Source organism: Platalea leucorodia (genome assembly GCF_965183815.1).
Source record: "Platalea leucorodia genome assembly, chromosome: 4".
NCBI lineage: Eukaryota > Metazoa > Chordata > Aves > Pelecaniformes > Threskiornithidae > Platalea > Platalea leucorodia.
The window spans coordinates 96,231,735-96,252,462 of record NC_138826.1 but is presented as its reverse complement, the minus strand read 5'-3'; the positions used below and the strand labels follow the sequence as shown (position 1 = coordinate 96,252,462).

Here is a 20,728-nt window from a genome sequence, read left to right as displayed (position 1 = left end):
GCCTTCCCCCCGCCCCCCGACAGCGGTTCCAACACGAAGCGCTCGGCCATTGGCCGCTCGGCCCCACGTGACGCGGCGCACGCGGACGGCCACCGCTGCAGCCGCCGCCGCTGGGCGGGGCTTCTCCCCCTGACGCGAGGGGCGGTGGGAGGTGGAGGAGGCGGACGCTGTCCCCTGGCTCCCGCCCCCCGGGCCCCCGCTGCCGCCGCGCGGATGGTTCCTCCCCGCGGCCGGTGCGTTCCGCTCTGCCATGCCGCGGTACTGCGCCGCGTCCTGCTGCAAGAACCGAGGGGGCCAAAGCTCCAGGGACCAGCGCAAGCTGAGCTTCTACCCGTGAGTGGCAGGGGATGGGGGGTAGGGTCTGGGTGAGGGCTGGCCCCGGGGATGGCGAACGCCAGAGGGGCCAACCCCGAGTGAGGCGAGGCCCGTAGAGGCCCCTCAGGAGCCGGGGGTGGGGGGTAAATGGCCGAGAAACTAACTTTAGGGGCTGGGAGTTGCCTTTGAACCCTGCCTGGTCCCCAGTGGCTGGAGGGGAATAACGCTGTCATCTCTGGGGGGGGGAAAGGTGTAGGGAAAAAGGGCCGACAGGCTGAGTATTTAATCACCCCCCCGCGAAGACGGAGGGTACGTGCTTAGGGGGTAGGAGGTGCAGCAGGGCCGAAGGGCTCTCGAAGAGGTGCAGAGGATTCATGAGGTGAAAACCAAAGAGATCGGCTAAAAAATAAAATCTGCGCTTATAGTCATGAGGCTCTGTAGCTGTTAGAACTAAGCAGCACAGGTTACCCCGGTGTTTTTAAGCGTGGGAGGGGTAACCTTCGTGGAAGGGGTGTTCCAGCAGGGCAGGCGTTAGCGGGGGCATTGGCTTAACGGTGAAGGAGCCGAGTATCCTGCACCTGACAGCTCGCAAGCTTAGCGGAGGGCCTAACAGAGCCGGAAAGTAAACATGCATTGACTCTTTAAAATTAAATATTGCCACTAGAATTATTATCTTGCCTGCACTGCAAACAGAGGCATTGCTGTTTTGTTTGGAGGTAGCTGAGCTAGCAGGAAGCTAACTGGCTTTGTTGCCCCAAAACAGTTTATGGCAGCTGTATAGTACTATCCGGCCACCTGATTGATTAGTCACCGTCCCAGGCCCGCAGTAACCTCTGTACTGTTGTGGTTGCGTGGCTGTTGATTCCCAGAGTGGTGAGTTAAAACCAGTGTTTCTCAACCCTGAGAGGGGCACAGTGCAGGTAACTAAATATTAATGTATTTCTGTTGAATAAAAGTATGATAGCATTTGTCAACAGAAGAAATTTTGTAGCATTTAAGAAAGATATGAAGAATAAATTTCACAACTAGCCTCAAAATCTGTTTTGGTAAAATTTATACCTCACACTAAGTTGGCAGTTTGTTTCAGTTGCTGAGTATTCATTGTTATTCCAAGATCAGGAAGGCTATGTAGGAAGACCCACAGGAAGGCTGCTCTGAAAGGGATTTTAGTTTAAATTGAAGGAAAGCTCCTTTTCCCGGCGTGTCTCTTAATGTGTGATTCATCATAAAACCATCATGAAAATGAGGGGAAATAAATTATTTCTATTGCTTTAGAGAATGTGAATGCCACATGGATGATCAAAACAAGTTTGAGTGCTGATACATATTTATATTCAAATGTATGCCATCAGTATAAAGATGATTGCCAAAACACAGCTGTTTTATCTAGCCATTGAATTGTGCTGCATTACGAGTATCATGGTCCTATGAGATGTGATTTGTAGAGATCTCTTGCCCTACATTATCAGCTACTACTGATGTGAATTGCAAGTTTTATTTCCTTGCCTCTTACCACCCCAAAGAAGTCCTCTGCTGCTCTGTGGTTTTGGGTCTGAGCCCCCTGTGAACTTTTTAACTGTGACCTAATCTCACCTGGCCTAGCTGCCTTTCTTTGTTTTATTTCTTCACCTCTCTGACTTGTGCAGTAGTGGCAGCTCCTGAATAAATTCTGTTCACTTCCTCTTGCCGTTTTCCTTTTTTTGTGTCTCGTTTACACCAGAGAACAGATTCTGATGATGAGTAAGGGGGTATGGAGAGCAGGAGCAGGTTTTGGCAAAGTTGCCCTTAAGCTAAAATAATAAATTTCCCTACCAGACATTGTCTTTGACTACAGATTATTTTGTTTCCTGTCTGAAGCAGTCTGACTGTGGGGAGCAGCAAGTACTGTATTGCAAGGGTAACGGCAGTGGAGGCAAATGTTCTCAAGCCCTTCTTGGAGAGGGTGCAATTGGTGACATGACCTTCAATTGAAAGAAGTCATCCTCTTACTGAGAGCCTTCTTTGGACCTATGTAGTAACATCCCAGGCTAAGCTCTGTTACTCACGGGGCGTGCTGTGTAGTATATCTAATGCTGCTATTGGGTGTACACAAACTAAGTAGGCAGGATTTGAAAAGGCTGAACGTCTAACCTGTCCTTGAGAGATTATTCTGTTCTTGCTAGCATTATTCCTTGCATTCGTGCATACACTCAGAGCCAGATGCATCAAAAGCTTGCTCTGTTCCCTCGGTAACTTCAAAACTTAAATGGCAGCAAATTCAAAAGATTGGGGAAGGGATGAAGACATGCACATTTATCCTGTCAATATCTCAGGTATCTTTCTCTCAAAATCAGCTAAGTTTGCAGTTTTGGAACACTGTGGGCCTGCGTAAGTGAGTCATTGCCATGTGCAGCTTTTGGGGGAAACCTGCAGCTTCAGGGGTTTGAGGGTGGGATCTAGGGTTTGCCAAGAAGTAGCCCAACTGACTGGTGTCATTCATGGCATTCAGGTGACACTGGGCACTCCAGGCTCTCTCCCCAGCTTCTGTTGTGTGGGAATACCTCACTGCAGAACCAAATTTTTTGTGCATTGAATTTCCATTAACAGATGGTAATAAAGATTACCAAAAGAACTGATTGTTAATTAGAAGGAAAAAAAGAGCTAAGGGAAGAGAAATGGAGTTAGGAATGCTCCATTTCTATTTAGGGAGTAAAAAAAAAATGGCTCTTGTAAAGAGTCTGTAGGCACTTGTTCACATCTGGATGTTTCTGTTGTCCATCATACTGCCAGCAGCTAATAGTTTTTACATCCTACAGTTACGATCAGGTGATGTTTAATGACCACATGAATCTATCTCTTACAGTTTCATATACCCAAAAGCAGAGATTTTTTTTTTTTTTTAATTATTATTGTTCATGGTTCTAAGGAATATTGCTTTCTTAACAGTAGTCATTTAACAGTTATGGTTTATGTATCTTATGTGGTTATATGCTAGAGTTGAAAGAAACTTTATATGCACCAGAGAAATCTGTAAGCGCATTTCAAATACCCTGGTATCTGTCTGGTAAGAGATGAGAGCCAAGAGTGGTCTGAATGTTCACAATGCCATTACCATAACTTCTTGACTGTGCGTGCATCGTAATGGGCCTTTCATTTCCCCTTAATTTGTGTATCATGATTCATTAAGTAAATTCCATATCTTCACCCACTTTCTTTTGGTTTAGTTCTCTTTCCCATGTAATTTGTCTGACCGTTTGCATATATTTTCAATATTGGTTTATTTTTTTTCTATGAACGTATACTCTCTTCGTTTTCCTTTTCAAGTAGGTTAGGTGATTGAAGAGTTATTTATGGATTACATAATATTTTTGGGCTCTCAATGCTGTAAGAAAGCTTAATTGCTGAAACACAAAATATAGAAATGTTTTGCATTTGTGTATATTTACTTTTTGAACAGAATTTAAATCCTGCACTGGAAATATTCACATTTCCAAGTTATCAGCTAATCTGAAGTATGACATATGTCAAAAGGTACTCTGTTAAACAAAAAATAGTTACAAAAGGTTTTGTGACTAATTGTGTCTAGTAAAACAAAAAAGCTCCACAAATACTATTTTTAAAGTGAGGACCAGACCTAACGTTTTTTAAATGAAGTTAGAGTCTTTCGTCTGACTTCAGCAGAACTACTTTCTGAGCAAGTGTTGCAGGATAAAGCCTTTTAAGACATCTTGGCCATGGGTTCTGAAACCCTTGGCCAGCAGAAATCAACAGAAATTCTGCTGCTGAACTCTGGAGCAAATATCCAACAAGAAATAATTGGGATAATTACTGGATTAACATGTAAGTGACATTCTGGTTAGCATTTCATATTTAAAATTCTTAAAAAAGGATTACTTTAATTTTGTTGTAAGGAAAGACTACCTTGTAAGAAACAGTGAGATATTCTTTATTTGAAAAGAAGAAAGAAAGAAAAAAAATTTTTTTTGTTTTTGTTTTTCAACTGCTTTAAAAAAGATTTCCACTTCATGATAAAGAGAGACTTGAGAAATGGCTGCGGAATATGAAACGAGATGCATGGACTCCAAGTAAGCACCAGCTTCTATGCAGTGATCATTTTACCCCCGATTCCCTTGATGTGCGATGGGGTATACGATACTTGAAACATACTGCTGTACCAACAATTTTCTCTTCCCCAGGTGATGAGGTAATGTATTCCTATCTTTTTTATTGTACAAAGCTAACCAACTATTTATATAATATAGATGTCCTAATTATCTGTAACATATTCATATTTTATTTTAAAAATAGAATTCCCATCCATCGAAATACTTTGTCAATAGGACTGACACAAAATGAGTGTGTGATTCCACAGTGTAAAGGAAGAACAACTTCCCATACTTTGACTGGAGGTTCAATATCTTTTTTAACTGGAAATTACAAAAGCATTTCCTATAGGAAATTTCTCATGGGAAAATAAATTTCCTATGAGAATATTATGATTATAAATATTCTTGTCTGTGCAATTACTTTTAATTAATATTCTAATATTCTTTTAAGGCCTTTTATTAACTGTACATGAATACTGGCTTTGGAATGTATTAGTTTCAAACTACACATTTCTCTTTCCTGTCCCTAACCTCTCTAACACCTAAGAACTCAGGAGTGTTACCTGCTAAAGATATCCCACAAAGACTATTCCATCTTATCTTTCACCGAGTTGTACTATTGGTTACACAAAGATACTGTGCTACACAGGCACCTAATCTTGATCAAAGCTATGCTGATTCTCTTCTGGCACATAACTTTCTTCCTCTGGATCATCATGTTGGAGGTGGGAGAAATGGAAGGACTGGAATTAAGGCTAAATTGCTGAAACTGAAACGTGTGGCTAATTAATTTTACAAAAGAATTTATTTTTAGTCATTAAGTTCTCTGTCTTCTTGGATAGCTGCAAGTGTTGTTCAGACTGCTTTTTACTCCAGAGTGAAACGCAATCTTGATAAATCTCTCAAATAGAAAAATAGAAAATCTTGCAATTTGTGGCAGTAATAACTTAGGAATAAATATTTTTCCTTCCAACCTCCCCTGGCCTTGCTTCAATATATCCCTCACTTCCCTGTGCTGGGAAGCCGTAGCTTTAGAACTGGGCTTTGCTGCCCTGTGCTTCTGTGCAATTACAGATAAACTATGTGATTTCCCCCTAAAGAAAAGTCAGGTTTTCCCCACCTCTTCATTCTCTCTTGTTTTGCATGTGACCATAGAGTAGTCATAGCATACCTACAAAGATGGATAGTAGAGTTATGAGGGTAACAAACTTTTTATGCAGTGGTTGTTGCCAAGAACATACCCATGGTTTCTCTAAATTATTTTTGCATCAGCAGTATATATCTGGGAAATCCCAGGTAGATTTATACAGTTTGGAAAAAAAATATTCTATGCTGCCTTTCAGCGTATCCATCACTTTCCTGCTATCAAGAGAAAAGAGATGCCAGTTCTTCATATGCATGATACTGTGAACTTGCTTTCCTGGGGTCACACTTCTCTCTCTGACATTATTTTTTTTTAATCTCACGCTTCTGACTGCACTTTTCTAAACATCAAGACGTATCCTGTCAGTGACCACCTCAGCAAATCAGCAATATCTGTTGACTTGGCCACTGGTTCTGTAGTTGCCCCAAACCCGCATTTTCCACATGGACCGAATATTCACAAAGACACGAGAAAGAGCTCTCCTTATTCTGGGGGAAAATCCCTTGTTAGCGTGTTCCTGAGTTAACGTAGAGGAACAAGAAGCTAAGGTCCCAAGCTGCCTTTCAACACTGTCTATAAACCCTTAGTTTGGAAAACTGAGAGCAAAGAGTTGCAATATTTGCATATTGTTCACCACCACCTTGCTTTATGTATTACAGAGAGCGAGTGAAGGATATCTTCCTAGAAATGCTTAATGATTCTTTAGGAAACATTTTATATTATTTCTTCTTCTAAATAAAGAATTATTGTGTCTCAAGAGCAGTATTAGTTGCCTACATTTCAATATTGGTAACCATTCTACATTAGTTTGCAAGGATTTTACTTTTGAAGACTGTTGCAAGAGTGTGAGGGCAGGGGCTGATTGTCAAGGAAGCTTTTCAATGAAAGTAAAGGTCTGTCTTCAAGCAGCTCTGTCCCGGGAGGTGTTTTGGTGCCTTTCCTTCTGCCTTCATGGCAGTTCTGATAGGCAAGGATTTGGGGGACATTTCTCTAATTTATTTCATAAGAGATTTGTCTATTTAAAAGATTTAGTCTGAGAAGGTCTTTTTCAGCTGCTGGTAGAACAGAGAGAGGGAAATACTTCATTCTCTCAAAATCCCTAAGATTGATGTGGTCATAGAATCGTAGAATTGTTTAGGTTGGAAAAGACCTTTAAGATCAAGTCCAAACATAAACCTAGCACTGCCAAGTCCACCACTAAACCATGTCCCTAAGCACTACATCTACCCGTCTTTTCAGTACCTCCAGGGACAGAGACTCAACCACTTCCCTGGGCTGCCTGTTCCAGTAAAAAGGCAACCAAATGAATTCTACTTTGGTATACATTTTTAAGTCCTTTTAAGACTGAAGTTTCATGTAAAATCGAATTACAAAGTTTAATGTGTTTAGGATACTTCGAACTACATACATACTTTTATGAACATACACTTTGAAATTGTCTTTTCCATCATAATCTGTTTTTTCAGCCTGGCAGCTTTTTCTTTTTTTTTTCTTTTCCACTTCTTTTTGTTCTTCCCTCCCCCCCCCCCCCCCCCCAATTTTTTTTGTGTGGCCTATATTTAGTTAGCAAAGTTAAAGTTGCTTCTTGTTCTCTTTGTTTCTTCTGGGTGTTTTTGGTTTTGTTTTTTAGTCCACAGGCCTAACATGAGTACAAGTTCTGCAGCTTGGTGTCTTCATAATCAAGCCTACTAGAAAAAAATAAGACATTCACTATTAGTGTATTTTTGTTTCACTGACTGACATACCAAAAAGCTTGTTTGGATACTGATCTTAAGTCTAATCATGTGGGGATGTAGTTTATGTGAAAAAGAAAAAGGGAAAAAGAAGGTGGGTGAAAAACGTTAAGCTTCAAATTGTGTCTCATTAACAGCTTCCGTTTAAAGTCCTGTTAAAATTGTATCCTGCTAAGATTTCTATCAATCCAAAAAACAGTTCTCCATTTTTATGTGTTGCAAAGTTTAATTGTCAGAACTGAATTGCTTGTTTTAAAATCAGCCTGTGTGATTGTGCATGAATATGTTTCACTATTCTGCAAGCCTGTGTTCATAATCTTTTGTTGTTGTTGTTAAATTCTCTTTGGGGTGGACCACATGACTAAAAATTTGGTACATCATTCTAAAACAACTTTGTTGCATTTTTAATGAAAAATCTTGTACTGTGTATACTTAGTATACATATATTTAATACAAAGTTTCAGGTCATAATAGGAGTTACTAGCCAGTCTTTGTCAGACAGATTTGTGTAGCCACTTTTCTTCAAGTGCTTTAAAAATTATGACTCGTGTAAATCAGCAAAGTTCCTTAGAGTTTGAAAAAAGAAAAAAAAAAAAAAGTATTATTGCCTTTAGAGCTTTAAAATAGTATTTTGATATTTAGGACCTGAAGCAAAGTTATGGAAGATGCTTACATGAATTTTCAGGTCTCGGGTGTAATTTTTAAACAGTGCTCGTCTAAATTACTCCTTATGCAGTACCATGCTATAGAATGAGATTTGCCTAATGTTTTTCATGCTCAAGTGATTTCCTAGTTACAAGGTGGTTGGTTTTGTTTTTTTTTTTCCTCTAGGAAGAAGATTCTTCTCAGAACAGCTCACAAGAGATAAAGAGAGAAGACCCAGAAGAAACAAATACAAATGTAGTGTCAGAGAAAGCATCTGGATCACTTGAACCTTGTACACCAAAGAAAAATTCTGTAATTGCAGAAAACGTAGATGAAAAAGTAGAAGTAGTTTGCTCAACTGCATTGAGTAAACCTTTACAAATTCAAGAACTCCAACTTCAAAACAGAGAAGACTTTCAGGCAGACAGTGTCATTCTTGCTAATTCCTCTAAGCAGCATATACATCAACCTAATCCTGTTTTAATGGCAGCAGCAGTCGAGAGCATGGAAGCTACCAGTGTTCATACTTCTGTAGAGGATCCAGTAGGTTGTACAGCTACAGTCTTGCAAGTTACAGACCCTGACTACTTGAATTCATCTCTGAAACTGAAAAATGCTTTAGGTTCAATTACTGACTATGCAATTGAAAATCCTAACTCGCATGTTGTAGGCTGCTCTGTTGAAGTACAGCCAACAACTGAAAATGCAGTTTTACTGAGTACAGTCACACAAACTATTGAACAGTTCAGTGGAAGTGAAGAATCTGTCATTGCTATTATTGTGCCAGCTGAGAGTTCAGAAAAGCCTGAAATAGTAAATACTTCTTTCCTGCCTATTAAGCAAGAGTTTCTTGACACAGAGGAGACAGAAACAGTTAAATCTGTATATATGAATGCATATGGGGGAAGTGAAGTATTACAAACTGAACATTCGTACTGCAAACAAGACATAGACAGAGATCACCTTTGGCAAAAAATTTCAAAGCTCCACTCTAAGATAACTCTACTTGAAATGCAGGAGATAAAAACTTTGAAGAGACTCAGGTCCTTGGAAGCTCTTATTGAACAATTGAAGCAAGAAAACCTGCTTTCTGAAGAAAAGCTGAAGATTGTAGAAAACTGCTTTACAACACTTGAAGTGACTATGATACAGTAAAGGCTTTCGATAATTGTTCTAAAATATCTTTTTAGCCTCTTTGACTGTCCTTTTGGACAAATTAACTTTTGTTTCAGTCTTGGTATTTTAAGCATCTAATGCACATTGTGTGAATAGCAAATAATCTTTAAAATGTTACATCAACCACTACCAAAGCTAGGTGGTAGACTATTGCCTATAAAACATGACTTGCAAGTAAGCTTTAAAATAAAATAAAACCTGTTAAAGTTTTGTGTAAAAGTATATGAATGGAATCAATAAAGATAAGTTAAACCTTTCTAGCTGCAGGCGCCTCTGAAATATGCAACTCCTGCATTTGGGGCAGCAGTAGAATGGACAGAATAAACATGTAGGATGTACAATTATAAAACTTTTTTTTTTTTTTTTTTTTTTTAAAAAAGCATCCCAGTTCTCTTTCAAATGAGTAATGAGGTATGTAATACACATTGTCCAGTGAGGCCACAATTACTCTTTAATCTTCTGTTCATCTAACATTTGTTCTGATAGTTTTTTGTACACTTTGACCTTATTAAAATTGTTTCTGCAATAAAAGGTGTTTCCTTTCATTTAGTACTAGAAACAAAAATTCTTTAAGAATATTGTTACAATGAACAGGTCTGTCTCTTTTTTTGGATGGTTCAGCTGAAATGGAAAGAACCATCTCAAATAGTGATATTTTTGCTGGTTAGTAAAAGGGAAAGCTCTAACTATCCAGTGAGTGCTATCTGCTCAGCATTGATCCTCTTACAATCGATAGCTGGGTAATGCGTATACCCTTAATATTACACTGGCGAAAACAATGCTTTGCAGAGCAAATTGCTAGTGAAAGTAGCAGAATCTGGCTAATGATTCTAATCTGGCCAGATTTTTCTATCTCTTACTCTTCAAGAAATGGAATTAAAAGACTAAAAATCTGCTCCCCTGTATTGATTTTATTAACTGTTTCGAGTGTACAGGATACCACTACAGTAGAAAGATACTGAGAAATCATTCTGAGGGAGATTAATTTGCTTAAATGCTTTCTGCTTATTCTGTCTGCGTGCTACCCCGTAGATCTAGAGGTCACTGTACAATCTAGTACAGTGAGCTAGACTAGATCATATAGTGTAAACTGTACGTCGCAGTTGGACTAGATGATTGTTGTAGGTTTCTTCCAACTGAACCATTCTAGTCTAGTCAATTCTACAATGATTAAATTAGTTGAGGGACTTGGATGTATTTTCCTTTATTCAAAAGTGTGTCATCTGCCACCAGTTCCGTCTAAGACTTGAGCAAATGGGTTCTTTTGCAGCCTATATTCTCTGTCAGACATGTTCTAAACTGTTCTGGTAATCTTTTCATAAGGAATTGAGGATCAAGCAACACTAATTACAAAGCTGGCCTCCAACCAGATAACAAGTTGCAAACTAGGCAAATTTCAGAATATTTTTGAGACTCGGCATAGCTTCCTAGAAGTTGGTTTGCTAAAGCACAGTGATGTAAGAGATTAGTCTCTATCAGTAACCACTGTAATAGGCTTGTTTTGTCCTGCGGCTTGTTAACTTCTTTCAGGCTCTAAGCATGGGATATGCTTGGGAAAATTCCTAACGAAGATAAATGTAAGTTATAATATGATGAATTATTTACTGGGACTCTGTGACACATTCATTTTTTCCCCTCTTATTAGAGAGTGCTGTAAAGAACATGCCTGTTCTGCCTTATGTGCTCTGAAATCACAAGAGGTGTCCTGTGTCCTCTAGAAACATTGCTGCTGTACAGGGTCCAGTCTTGTGAACTTTGTCCAAATAGCCTCTCTGAACTGCACATTTTGTGATTTTTTATCAAGTAAGAGATCTTTCGAAGTGATTTACAAAAAGCTACATGAAATTGCTAAATGATTTGGCAATTTTAGAAATTTCATGAATGTCAGTACAAATCCTCTGCTAACACTGTATGTTTTAAGACTTACCACCCAGTTCAAAAGTCCACTGTAGGTCTTGAATGGCAATGAGAGCTCAGATACGGCAAAAGAATTGCAATACTTTATGCTGTTGTCTCAGCAAAGTTCTATTCCTGAAGAAAATGTGGGTTTTTTGACATGGTATTTACATTTCTGGTATATTTTTGCCTTTACTAACCATTCCCAGTATTAAAATTGAGAATGTTATTTGTGGCATAGATTTCTTTAAACCTGGGAAAAAACAAATGCTCAATTTTCCTTTTTTAATGGATTTTCTTGGGACTATAGCAGAAAAATTCAGTAACTCTACAAGCCTGTCACCAAGTCTACAAATTTTCCTGCTGTAGGGTGATTTGATCTAACGTCCCTAGGGTGGATTAACAGGCCCTCTGCCTTTCTTCTTTACACACAGCTTTTTGTGCCAAATAGGCCATTATTAAGGCCTACAATTAGCACTTCTCACCTGAGCCTATTACCCAACTGTTGCCTAAAGTAACACCTGCTCTCTTACGGAGTAGGATATTACAGCTGTTAAGCAAACGTGTCTAACAGTAGATGTTAAATAATATGACAGTTTATTAACCTGGTGTTTTCAAGTAGAGCTTTACAACATTAGACTTAAGTTTACCAGTTTTTCCTAATTCTAAATTTGACATGTGATTGCTCTCTGTGTGTCAGATCATAGTGTGTCCATCCCATCTCGGTATGTCCATCCCATCCAGGTTCATGGTTTCTGCAGCAGCCAGCATCACCAACTTAAAAAAAAAAAGCCAGAGATTGCCTGAAAACAACATGGTTTTGTATGTAGCATTTCTCAGGCCTGATCTTGTAGCAATGAAGAGGTTGAAACTCCACAAAGCAGTTCGAAGGTAGACCAGAATCCATGCTGTGTTTTGTCGGTGACTGTTGCAAATTGATTCCAATAAATTATTTTGGGCAGAGAATTTTGTATTCATTTTAAAATATTTAGTGTTATAGGTAGCTATGGTTGCTTACAGGAAAATATGGCTAGGTCCTTTGCTTCAATGATATGCTGACACTGAATTACTCAGGCTAATTATTACAAGGAAGAAAAAATACCGTGTTGGGAATTGCCAGACCCCACTGAATTAGATGCTGCTTGTACATGTTCTTTTCAGTGTTTCCTAATCATAAAGCTGTCCAGCCTTTGCACACAATTTTATTTCACTAAACTTTATGGACTCTCAAAGGTGCTATATTATTCCTTGAGATCCAATGGAACATGCTTTTGTGCAGTTCCAGCCCAGCATCATAGTACACTGAATCATCATTCCTTCTGTAACTTATCAGGCTTATCTCGATTAAAGTTAAATGTTCTTATTTATATTTTCAATAATTTTGCATTTGCATCAGCATTTTTTTTAAAACTTTTGACTGCCTGTTTCCACTGATGTAATTAATTACTTCAACAGTTTACGGATTTAACAGATGTGGACTGTTTTCTTAGTTCACCTCTTGAAATGCTAAGCTGTATTTCTTTTCCACTGTCCACTGGCTACTGTAGGAATTTGGCATTTGGCTTTCTCCTAAATCTTCATTTAAATTCCACTAATTTTATTAAAGTTATCTACCAGCAGTGTAGTTGCATCTGGAATAAACTGGTGCCCATTTCCCCTGGTTTTCCATCTTCTTTACAAGGCGGAGTGTGAAGTTTTATTTAGCTCATTCTGAATGCAGTGCCAGCTACAGGGGATTTTTTCTTTCTCCCAGACTCCTAAGTATCTGGGACTTCTCTTCTGTACTTACTTGCATCAGTGGTATGAATATTGACTGCCTTCTTGCATGCTTCACAAGCATTCGTTAGAAGCCTGTCTAGATCTCTCATTAGATGTCTTTGATATCTTTTTACTCTCCTTTACTGCAGTGAAGTTGTAATTATTCTTCCTTTCCACTTAAACTCTCTCCTGCTCTGACACTTGGCTCCTACATTAGAAAAACCAGCAGCAGACATGGGCTCACTCAAAATGCCATCTTTGTAATAATTCATTTTCTCTGTTCTCTTCTGTTTTGCCCAAGCTAGTCTACTGTCCTGGTTTCGGCTAGGATAGAGTTAATTTTCTTCCTAGTAGCTGGCATAGTGCTGTGTTTTGCATTTAGGATGAGAATAATGTTGATAACACACTGATGGTTTAGTTGTTGCTCAGTGGTGTTAATACCAGTCAAGGACTTTCCAGCTTCCCGTGCTCTGCCCGGTGCACAAGAAGCTGGGAGGGGGCACAGCCAGGACAGCTGACCCCGACTGGCCACAGGGCTATGCCATACCGTATGGCGTCATGCTCAGTATATGAGTGGGGGGAGCTGGCTGGGGGGCAGCGATCGCTGCTCAGGGACGGGCTGGGCATCAGTCAGCGGGTGGTGAGCAATTGCATTGTGCATCACTTGTTTTGTATATTCTTTTATCATTATTATTATTATTTTCTCTTCCTGTGCTGTCCTATTAAACTGTCTTTACCTCAACGCATGGGTTTTACTTTTTTTTCTGATTCTCTCCCCCATCCCACTGGGGGGTGGAGGGGAGAGGGGGAGCAAGCGGCTGTGTGGTGCTTAGCTGCCAACTGGGGTTAGACCACAACATCTACGATAACAACGAGTGCTCTGGGCCAGTGCTGGGGGGGTCCAGCTGTGCCCACCTTGGCCATGGGGCTGTCACCCTCCTGTGAAGGGATCCCCCACCTGACTGCAGTGCAGCTGAGATCTAATGACACAGTTCATAAATTCATGCTAGACGCTGTCTTCTCATCAGTAAACTTGAAGCTACATGTTGCATTTTAAAAATTACACTTCCCTCCATCTCCCAGCTTCTTCTGTAATAGGTTGATTTCCTTCATACCTAACCACACTTTGGTCCAAATTGCCTTGTGTACCACTCGATGCCTCCCCTCGCTGGATAATGCTGCTGAACTGCAGGCTGCTGTCATACGGGCAAATCCACACTCCTGCACTTCAGCCTGTACCCAGTGCTGCCTTAACAAAGCACTAGGCACAGGCTAGCCCAGCCCTTCCGTGTCGCAGTGAGATGGTGCAACACCCAGGGACCCCATCACGTCTCCAGGGGAAGGCTCGTGCCGGCAGGGGTTGCCTGCATGCTGTGGATTCCTACATCCATAATTAGTTAATTGTGTCAATGACAGTGGTAGACTCTGCTTGGCAGGATGTATTATTTCTAAACCCATTGACTTAAGTGCTGAAATTCCTTTGCTCTTAGGTGTTTTGAACTTTGTAATGGCATTAGGGCAATGAAACCCAGAGCCTGCTTTTGTGAGACATCATTGCATCTGCCCAAGGAGAGACACCAGGAAAGACCCACCTACTTCCAGGCAAACCCAGGCGACACTGTGAGCAGCAGGCCAACAATTTTTTAACCACCCAGGCAGAACTAGAAAAAGTCCACATCCAGCCTCAAGGGAAGGCTTAAGACGTAGGTTAGCGCTGGGTGAGTCAGGCTGCTCCCCTTCTGTAAACTCCACAAGCAAGAAGCCTCGTGCCGTGTCGTAAGGCTGGAGGGGAGGTGGCACCTGCACACTGGGGCCTTGTGAGAGATGCTCAGGGTGGTGCGTGGGGATGGGGAGGAAGGAGTGAGTTTGGGCAGGTAGGGTTGTTGCCTGGAGAAAGTGCCTTCCTGTGGGGCATCTTTTTGCACTGCCGAGGCAGCATCAGTTGCAGCAGGTGCTGCCCCTTCTTTGGGGTCCTACATGCCAGGCACAGCTCAAAGCTACAGGGAAAACCCAGTAATGCACTGGAAATGCCCGAACTGTGAGCACCAAGGCAAAAGGGATGAGAAACAGAAAGAGAAAAGGACGAATTATATAAATGGACATAGATTTGGACCAAAAAATATATTTTTCTTTTCTCATTTACCAAAGAATTTTATGACTTACTAACACAAGCTGATTTATCTTTCTGCAACCTGAAGTGGATCACTGCTTTACTTTCTTCTTCACTGAAATCAGTGTAATGGCTTTCTAATTCACCAGACCATTTACTGCTGCAGAGATGTGTGTTTCTGACAAAATATTTTCCGCAAATAAAACAGTAAGAATAAGACCTCTAAACAGACTTTTTTTTTCCCAGTAAATATACCTCTTGGCATTATTAAATATTATGGAGTACATTGCAGAAAGTCTATCACTGCTTAAATACCTGCCTTTCCTGCAAACGACACTTAGAATGGCATTGCTGAAACATAAAAGCAATTTAGAAGCCTGTGTCTCATCCATTCAAAAAGGTTAAACTGTATAGATGCTTTTGGAATACATATATATATATATATAAAAATTTATCTATTGCGTACCTATAAAACAGCAGTGCATCCTATAAACAGCAGGTGGTGCTACTGGATCGCTCTGTAGAGGTCTCTAGAAGAAGACGCGTTTTAATTTATTCTGTTGCTGAAACATATACAAACAGATTAACTATGCAGGTTTGGTGGGGTTTTTTTCTTATATTTCAAATGTATCTTTAATAAAGAAGGGTAGTATCTGAACAAAACGGTATGACTAGTTGTCTTCAATCTAACAGAAATATAGCTTCAGACAAGAAGAAACTCATTTATATTCTGAGCATAAAACACGAAATTCGAGAGCTTTCTGCTCAAGTGAGTGGCAAAAGAAGATGTATTCACTGTCCTTACATGGAGCATGATTGCATTCCTCATTTGTTGAAGTGGGCCAGTGATTAAAGTTTGAATCCCATAAACAGTTTAGCATTGCTGATTTGCATATTTATCAGGGTAATGGTGTGAGTGTTCAATCACACCCTTCATCAAGGGTGTCTGGTTTGCTACTCAAGTACTGCAGCCATGGTTTTGAAACTGGGAAGCTGCGTGCACAACAGCTTTATGCATGGCATAATCCCCTCTTAAAATGTCGAGGGACAGACTTTGCTCTGAGAATACACAACTTCAGATGATACAAACAGCATTGGATTAGGGGAACGCTGGTCCTGCACATTCAGGCAAGTTTCCCCTTGCTTATTGCAGTGTTACTTTCAAATTACAATAGATAACAGGGCATTACAGTACAGGTTAGAAGTAGCCATGGGATTTTTCTGAATGAATGGAACAGGGCTGCAAAACAGTGGCATGGCAAAACCAGATGGTGAAGAAAGCCATGCCAAGGCAAATGCTGGCGTCAGAGGCATAAATTAGCCTCACGGCTGGTGGGGCCAGGCATTGCAGCTTCTCTGGGTACACAGAAAGTGGTGTTCAGTGTGTTGTTCACTGATCAAATCCAGCCACCTCACCACAGCCTCCTGAAAGAAGTCATCTCACCAGACTCTGGGTGTCTCCATCATGACGTGCACCTCAGTTAAGCGGTATTTGGTATGAAGAAGAAGAAATGAACTGAGGAAATGCCTATTATTCTACTGGCTATGGCTAGGGGGATGTTCTAGACAAATATTTCAGACTTAGATATCTATGTTAGAAATACCTGAAGTTACCTAAACTGAATCTCACCTTCTGTTTCAAAAGGTAAATCACTTCTAGTTCTCAGACAGGGCAAGTTAGGAAGACTAAATGCTAATATAAAGGAGCTTGGCACAGTAGTGCTTCCAAATTGTGCCTTAATTTCCTGTACAGCCAGTGAGAAGAGGCAGATCTTTCAAAGCTTCTGGAGAGGATTCTGCTGAGATATTTCATTTATATAGTTAGAGCCTTTTTTTCTGAATATTTTGAAAGACACTTCTGTCTCTGTAAGAAATTTGGACAAGTAAGAAAACTGATTCACCAGGTGCCTTAGACAGAGCACATCTGAGGCACAATTCTCGGTGCTGCAGAACATCTTCACAAGGTGCACATCAGACATAAGAGCTCTGCACTGCTTCATGAATAGCATAAATTGGTAGTAGTCAGACACATTTGCCCTCTTGTAGCCCCTTGGGACTGAAAACATGCTATAGCTTCCCTCTGGAGTGGTAGCAAACACCACAAAGAGGTCTTTTTCAGCCACATTTGCTTTGGTAAGCACATTATAGATCATAAATACTAGCAGTCTGACCCTCCGTCTGAGTCAGTAGACTATGAGGCCACATAAGAATAGGCTTCAGGAGCTCTCAAAGACCAGAATAGCTACTGTTTGGAGATGGGGGATAATAAAGGCATGAGAGAGAGAGTTTCACAGAATGCAAAATACATCAAGACCTTTAGATCTTATACTTAATAGCAGATATTATTAAACTTACATCAAAGCTCTTTTTTCAGTGTTTTATGTAATGAGAAATCCTGTACCATGTAAAGCTGGCTTTGGCTAGAGGGCAGTTATGGAGCAAGGACCCCGTATTGCCTCAGTGCCTACTGCCTAGGAGTACTCTCACAACACTGAATTAGCCTTCCCAGGGCTGGCTCCAACAGACTGACCAGGCATTTTCAGGAAAGAGTGGATGTTCTGCTGCCACTACCTAAGGGTGCGTACAACAGCAGGCTCTCTTTTCAAGTCAGAGCCCCAACCAACATCTGTAGAAAGGCATCCACACCTCACTACCAACGCAGCAGCCCCTCTCCACAACTCAGTTATCTGTGTAGACCCTTAAAAAGGGGGGACTCACCCCCAACGGGCTCAGCACCCAAGCTGGTACAGAAACACTGAATTTCCCCTCTGTGGGGAGAGCAATTATTCAAGGTTTGGCTGGCAGAGAGGACATCAGCTTTGAACTGAATCATAGCTCAGGCCTCCAGCAGGGACTCAATGAAGAAGCAAAATGTAGACTGATGCTGGCTTTTATCCTGGTTTTCCTCCCCCTTAGTGTAGTGAAAGAGGGACCAATAAAGCAAGCTCCCGAGACTTACTGGGGTAAGAAATGCTACAATAAGAAAAAGATGCAGATAATGAGCACAAAACTAAGTTTCATTTATGGAGATTAATTAGAAGCGACAAAAAATCCCAGTTAGGTTTTTAATTTAAAATATATTAGAGACTGACACTTATCTAAGAATTGCTAGAGAAACATGACCTCAGCCACAGTTGTATTTGAGATGACTAATTTCACAACTTTTAAACATATAATTCACCATAATGAGATCACAGTCATAAATCCAAATGAAATTGTATTTTACATCTTTCACATTAAAACCATCAATTTGCTTCTTCAAGTATCCATTTTGTGAGATTTCAATAAAAATATTTATACATTTTTTATTTGCATAGGTTCAGATATTTTATTCTGTATTTAACATCTGAAATGAATTTTACCGCTTTATCCACAGTTTTTGGTACGTACCGAGGGATTTCAGACACTCTTTGCTTACCTTTATTTGTTGTTTTTGTTCACCTTTTACACTGATCCCGTTTCAGGACTTGGGGAACACAGCTGCCTACTGCAAAATCCCTTGCCAAACTGCCAGGTGCCTGCTGCTTGTAACAGGCATTGCTTTCAGCCTACATCTCTTTGTCTTACCCCAAGCTCACACATTAAAATTATGGGGTATGGACATGCACATGGCTTATTACACCAAAACCCTCAGCTTCCCTTGACTGCACCTTGGCTGGTAAGGTGAATTATGTTCCACCAGCTAATGTAAATATGTTAGGTGCTGTCTTTTTTAGTGAACAGGATATCTTTTTAACCTACTTCATTTAAAAATAACCTCTCCATTATGTCTGAAAGATTTTGCTAATAATAATCCGCCACTGTGGGGCGTGCAGCTCCAGCTCCCACATTGTTTATAGCAGATAATATATGGGAATGGCAGAATAAAAGGCAAAGAAAAGAAAATAAAAACACAAATATGGATCTTTTCTATTTATTTGATCTGTTTCTTTGACAAATACAGATTTTGAAAATTGACATATTTCCCTTCTCCATCAACACCTGTAAAAATAATATAGTAGTGGAAATCATCTAGTCCCCAGCATGAGAGCTAAAAGCTGGAAAGCTTTTGGGAGTCACTGTGAGAACTGCCTGTTCTAAACACCTGCAGGTTTGTTTAATTTTCTAGCTACTAGTTACATATTCCAAGAAAAAATAGTTTGACAGTTAAAAGAATATGGTAAGCTTCCTGAATGATGTCTTAGCTAGCCATGACAATATGGGTTTTACATAAGGATGTTCGAGAACAATAAAAAATATGAGTTTATAACACAAATTTCATTGCAGATGAAGTGATGCAGTGAGTGTCATGCATTGATATGAACACAATGCAGAACTGATGTGAACTGATAGGGAAGCAGGGGACTTTTACTCTCTCTTACACACATGCACACCCACAAAACACTGAGGATACTGTGCTTGCCTTAAAAATAAGAAAAATTTGAAATAATGTTGATAGAACAAGTCCCAGATATATTACCATCTTCTGCTTCTGAGCATAAAAACCCAACATATTCTTGCTTCCCAACATTTATGGTAAAATGCATTTTATTCTTTCTACAACAATTTTTAACAGTGGAACATGAAGCAGTAATGAAATGTTATATGATAGAATAATATGTCCTGCCTTTTCTTGCAGGACTGTCTCGAACACTGTGTAATGTTTCAAGTCACTATTTTACGTTACCTCAAAATTTGACAGGATCAGTAACCTCCTGGGAAATTCCCTTTACTGAATTCTAATGAGCAAATTGATGACTTTTGAAACAGAAACAAGTTATCTTTCAGACAAGCTATAGCTGTGAACGGCCAATTTGAAGTGAATATTGACACCTGCGCAACAGTCCATGTGTCTGCAGCTCTCTAGAGAAAAAGCCGAAGCCAATAATATTTAAGAACTGCAGGGACATTAAAAGCATTAAGTGCCTGTTCATTTTGCTTTTCTTCCCAGCAGATTTGTAATTTTCAAGGGATTTGAGTGAAGACTATAAAAAAAAAGTAGAGTCATGAATTTTAAATCAACCTTGATATCCTTTGTTCACCACATAGACCATTTCCTGAACCTTTACAGAAAAAGTTCATTTCTGTTATGAAAGAAATTCCCTGAGCCAGGCTCAGGCAGGCAGCCCTGTGTTAGATCCCGCAAACAACGGGAAGATGCACTGGAGACCTAGTCAATATAGGAAATTCATCGCTGTTGTTCCTAATGCATGGCCCTGTAACATCTCCCTTATGCAAAACAAGGACTACAAATTTCCACTGCCCTTTCCACCAGGCTCCTTGCACAAAGTAAGACATAGGTAATGACAAACATATAGTTTTTCATACTATTGCCCTTTCCTCAAGTATTTATATTTCTTAAGAAGAAGCTAAAGACTAAAGGTTGTATTTCTAAAGGTATTTAGGTGTTACACATCACACCGCCTTTACAAATCTGGCCACTCATCTCTTTTATTCTCAGCAGATCTGAGATGCTTGGCTGGAGGCAGGGAGTGGTGCGCCAAGGCTGGTGGTCTGTGCTGGTGCCTGGAGCCACAGCAGCCACCCCAGGCATGCCTCCCTCCACCACTGCCCCCCGCAAAGGGAGAGCAATAGCTGCTAAGAGAAGGTAACACAATTTATACAGCCTCGGGGCTGGGAAGACGCTACAAATGCAAAAAGAGAGAGCTAGTACATTTGTCACCTGACACGATGTAATATCAAAGCACTCGAGCACTATACTCATGAAAGCCTTATGCAGATCTGAAATAACAAGAGAACTGGCCTCAATATATTCAGTGCTTCCTCTGAAAAATGCTAGTCCCTCTTCTCCCTGCAAATATAGCAGAGCCTGCATTCCCCCATGAAACAAAATTCCCGGTGAAGTCGTTATGCACCAGAAGCTGCC

The 20,728-nt window shown here is 40.3% G+C and overlaps 1 protein-coding gene across 3 annotated transcripts; it reads left to right on the top strand.

Moving 5' to 3' along the window:
• Positions 1-96: 96 nt before the first annotated feature.
• THAP5 (THAP domain containing 5) lies at positions 97-10,419 on the top strand. Of its 3 annotated transcripts, XM_082310370.1 has the most exons (5): positions 244-333; positions 1,079-1,235; positions 3,752-4,134; positions 4,309-4,498; positions 8,109-10,419. In XM_082310370.1, exons 4-5 carry the CDS (start codon positions 4,355-4,357, stop codon positions 9,075-9,077), a joined length of 1,113 nt encoding a protein of 370 aa, XP_082166496.1. In that variant the 5' UTR covers positions 244-333; positions 1,079-1,235; positions 3,752-4,134; positions 4,309-4,354; the 3' UTR covers positions 9,078-10,419. The 3 variants fall into 3 exon arrangements, with proteins under 3 accessions (XP_082166495.1, XP_082166496.1, XP_082166497.1); XM_082310369.1 differs by lacking the exons at positions 1,079-1,235; positions 3,752-4,134 and having other exon boundaries at positions 97-333; XM_082310371.1 differs by lacking the exons at positions 244-333; positions 1,079-1,235; positions 3,752-4,134; positions 4,309-4,498 and adding an exon at positions 7,248-7,371.
• The last annotated feature ends 10,309 nt before the right edge of the window (positions 10,420-20,728 follow it).

Bases quoted from the DNA above. Each gene is read 5' to 3' on its own strand.
- THAP5 (XM_082310369.1), top strand. From the start codon at position 251: ATGCCGCGGTACTGCGCCGCGTCCTGCTGCAAGAACCGAGGGGGCCAA. The intron at 334-4,308 runs GTGAGTGGCAGG...GCTTTAAAAAAG, and splicing joins CGCAAGCTGAGCTTCTACCC to ATTTCCACTTCATGATAAAG. The intron at 4,499-8,108 runs GTAATGTATTCC...TTTTTCCTCTAG, and splicing joins TCTCTTCCCCAGGTGATGAG to GAAGAAGATTCTTCTCAGAA.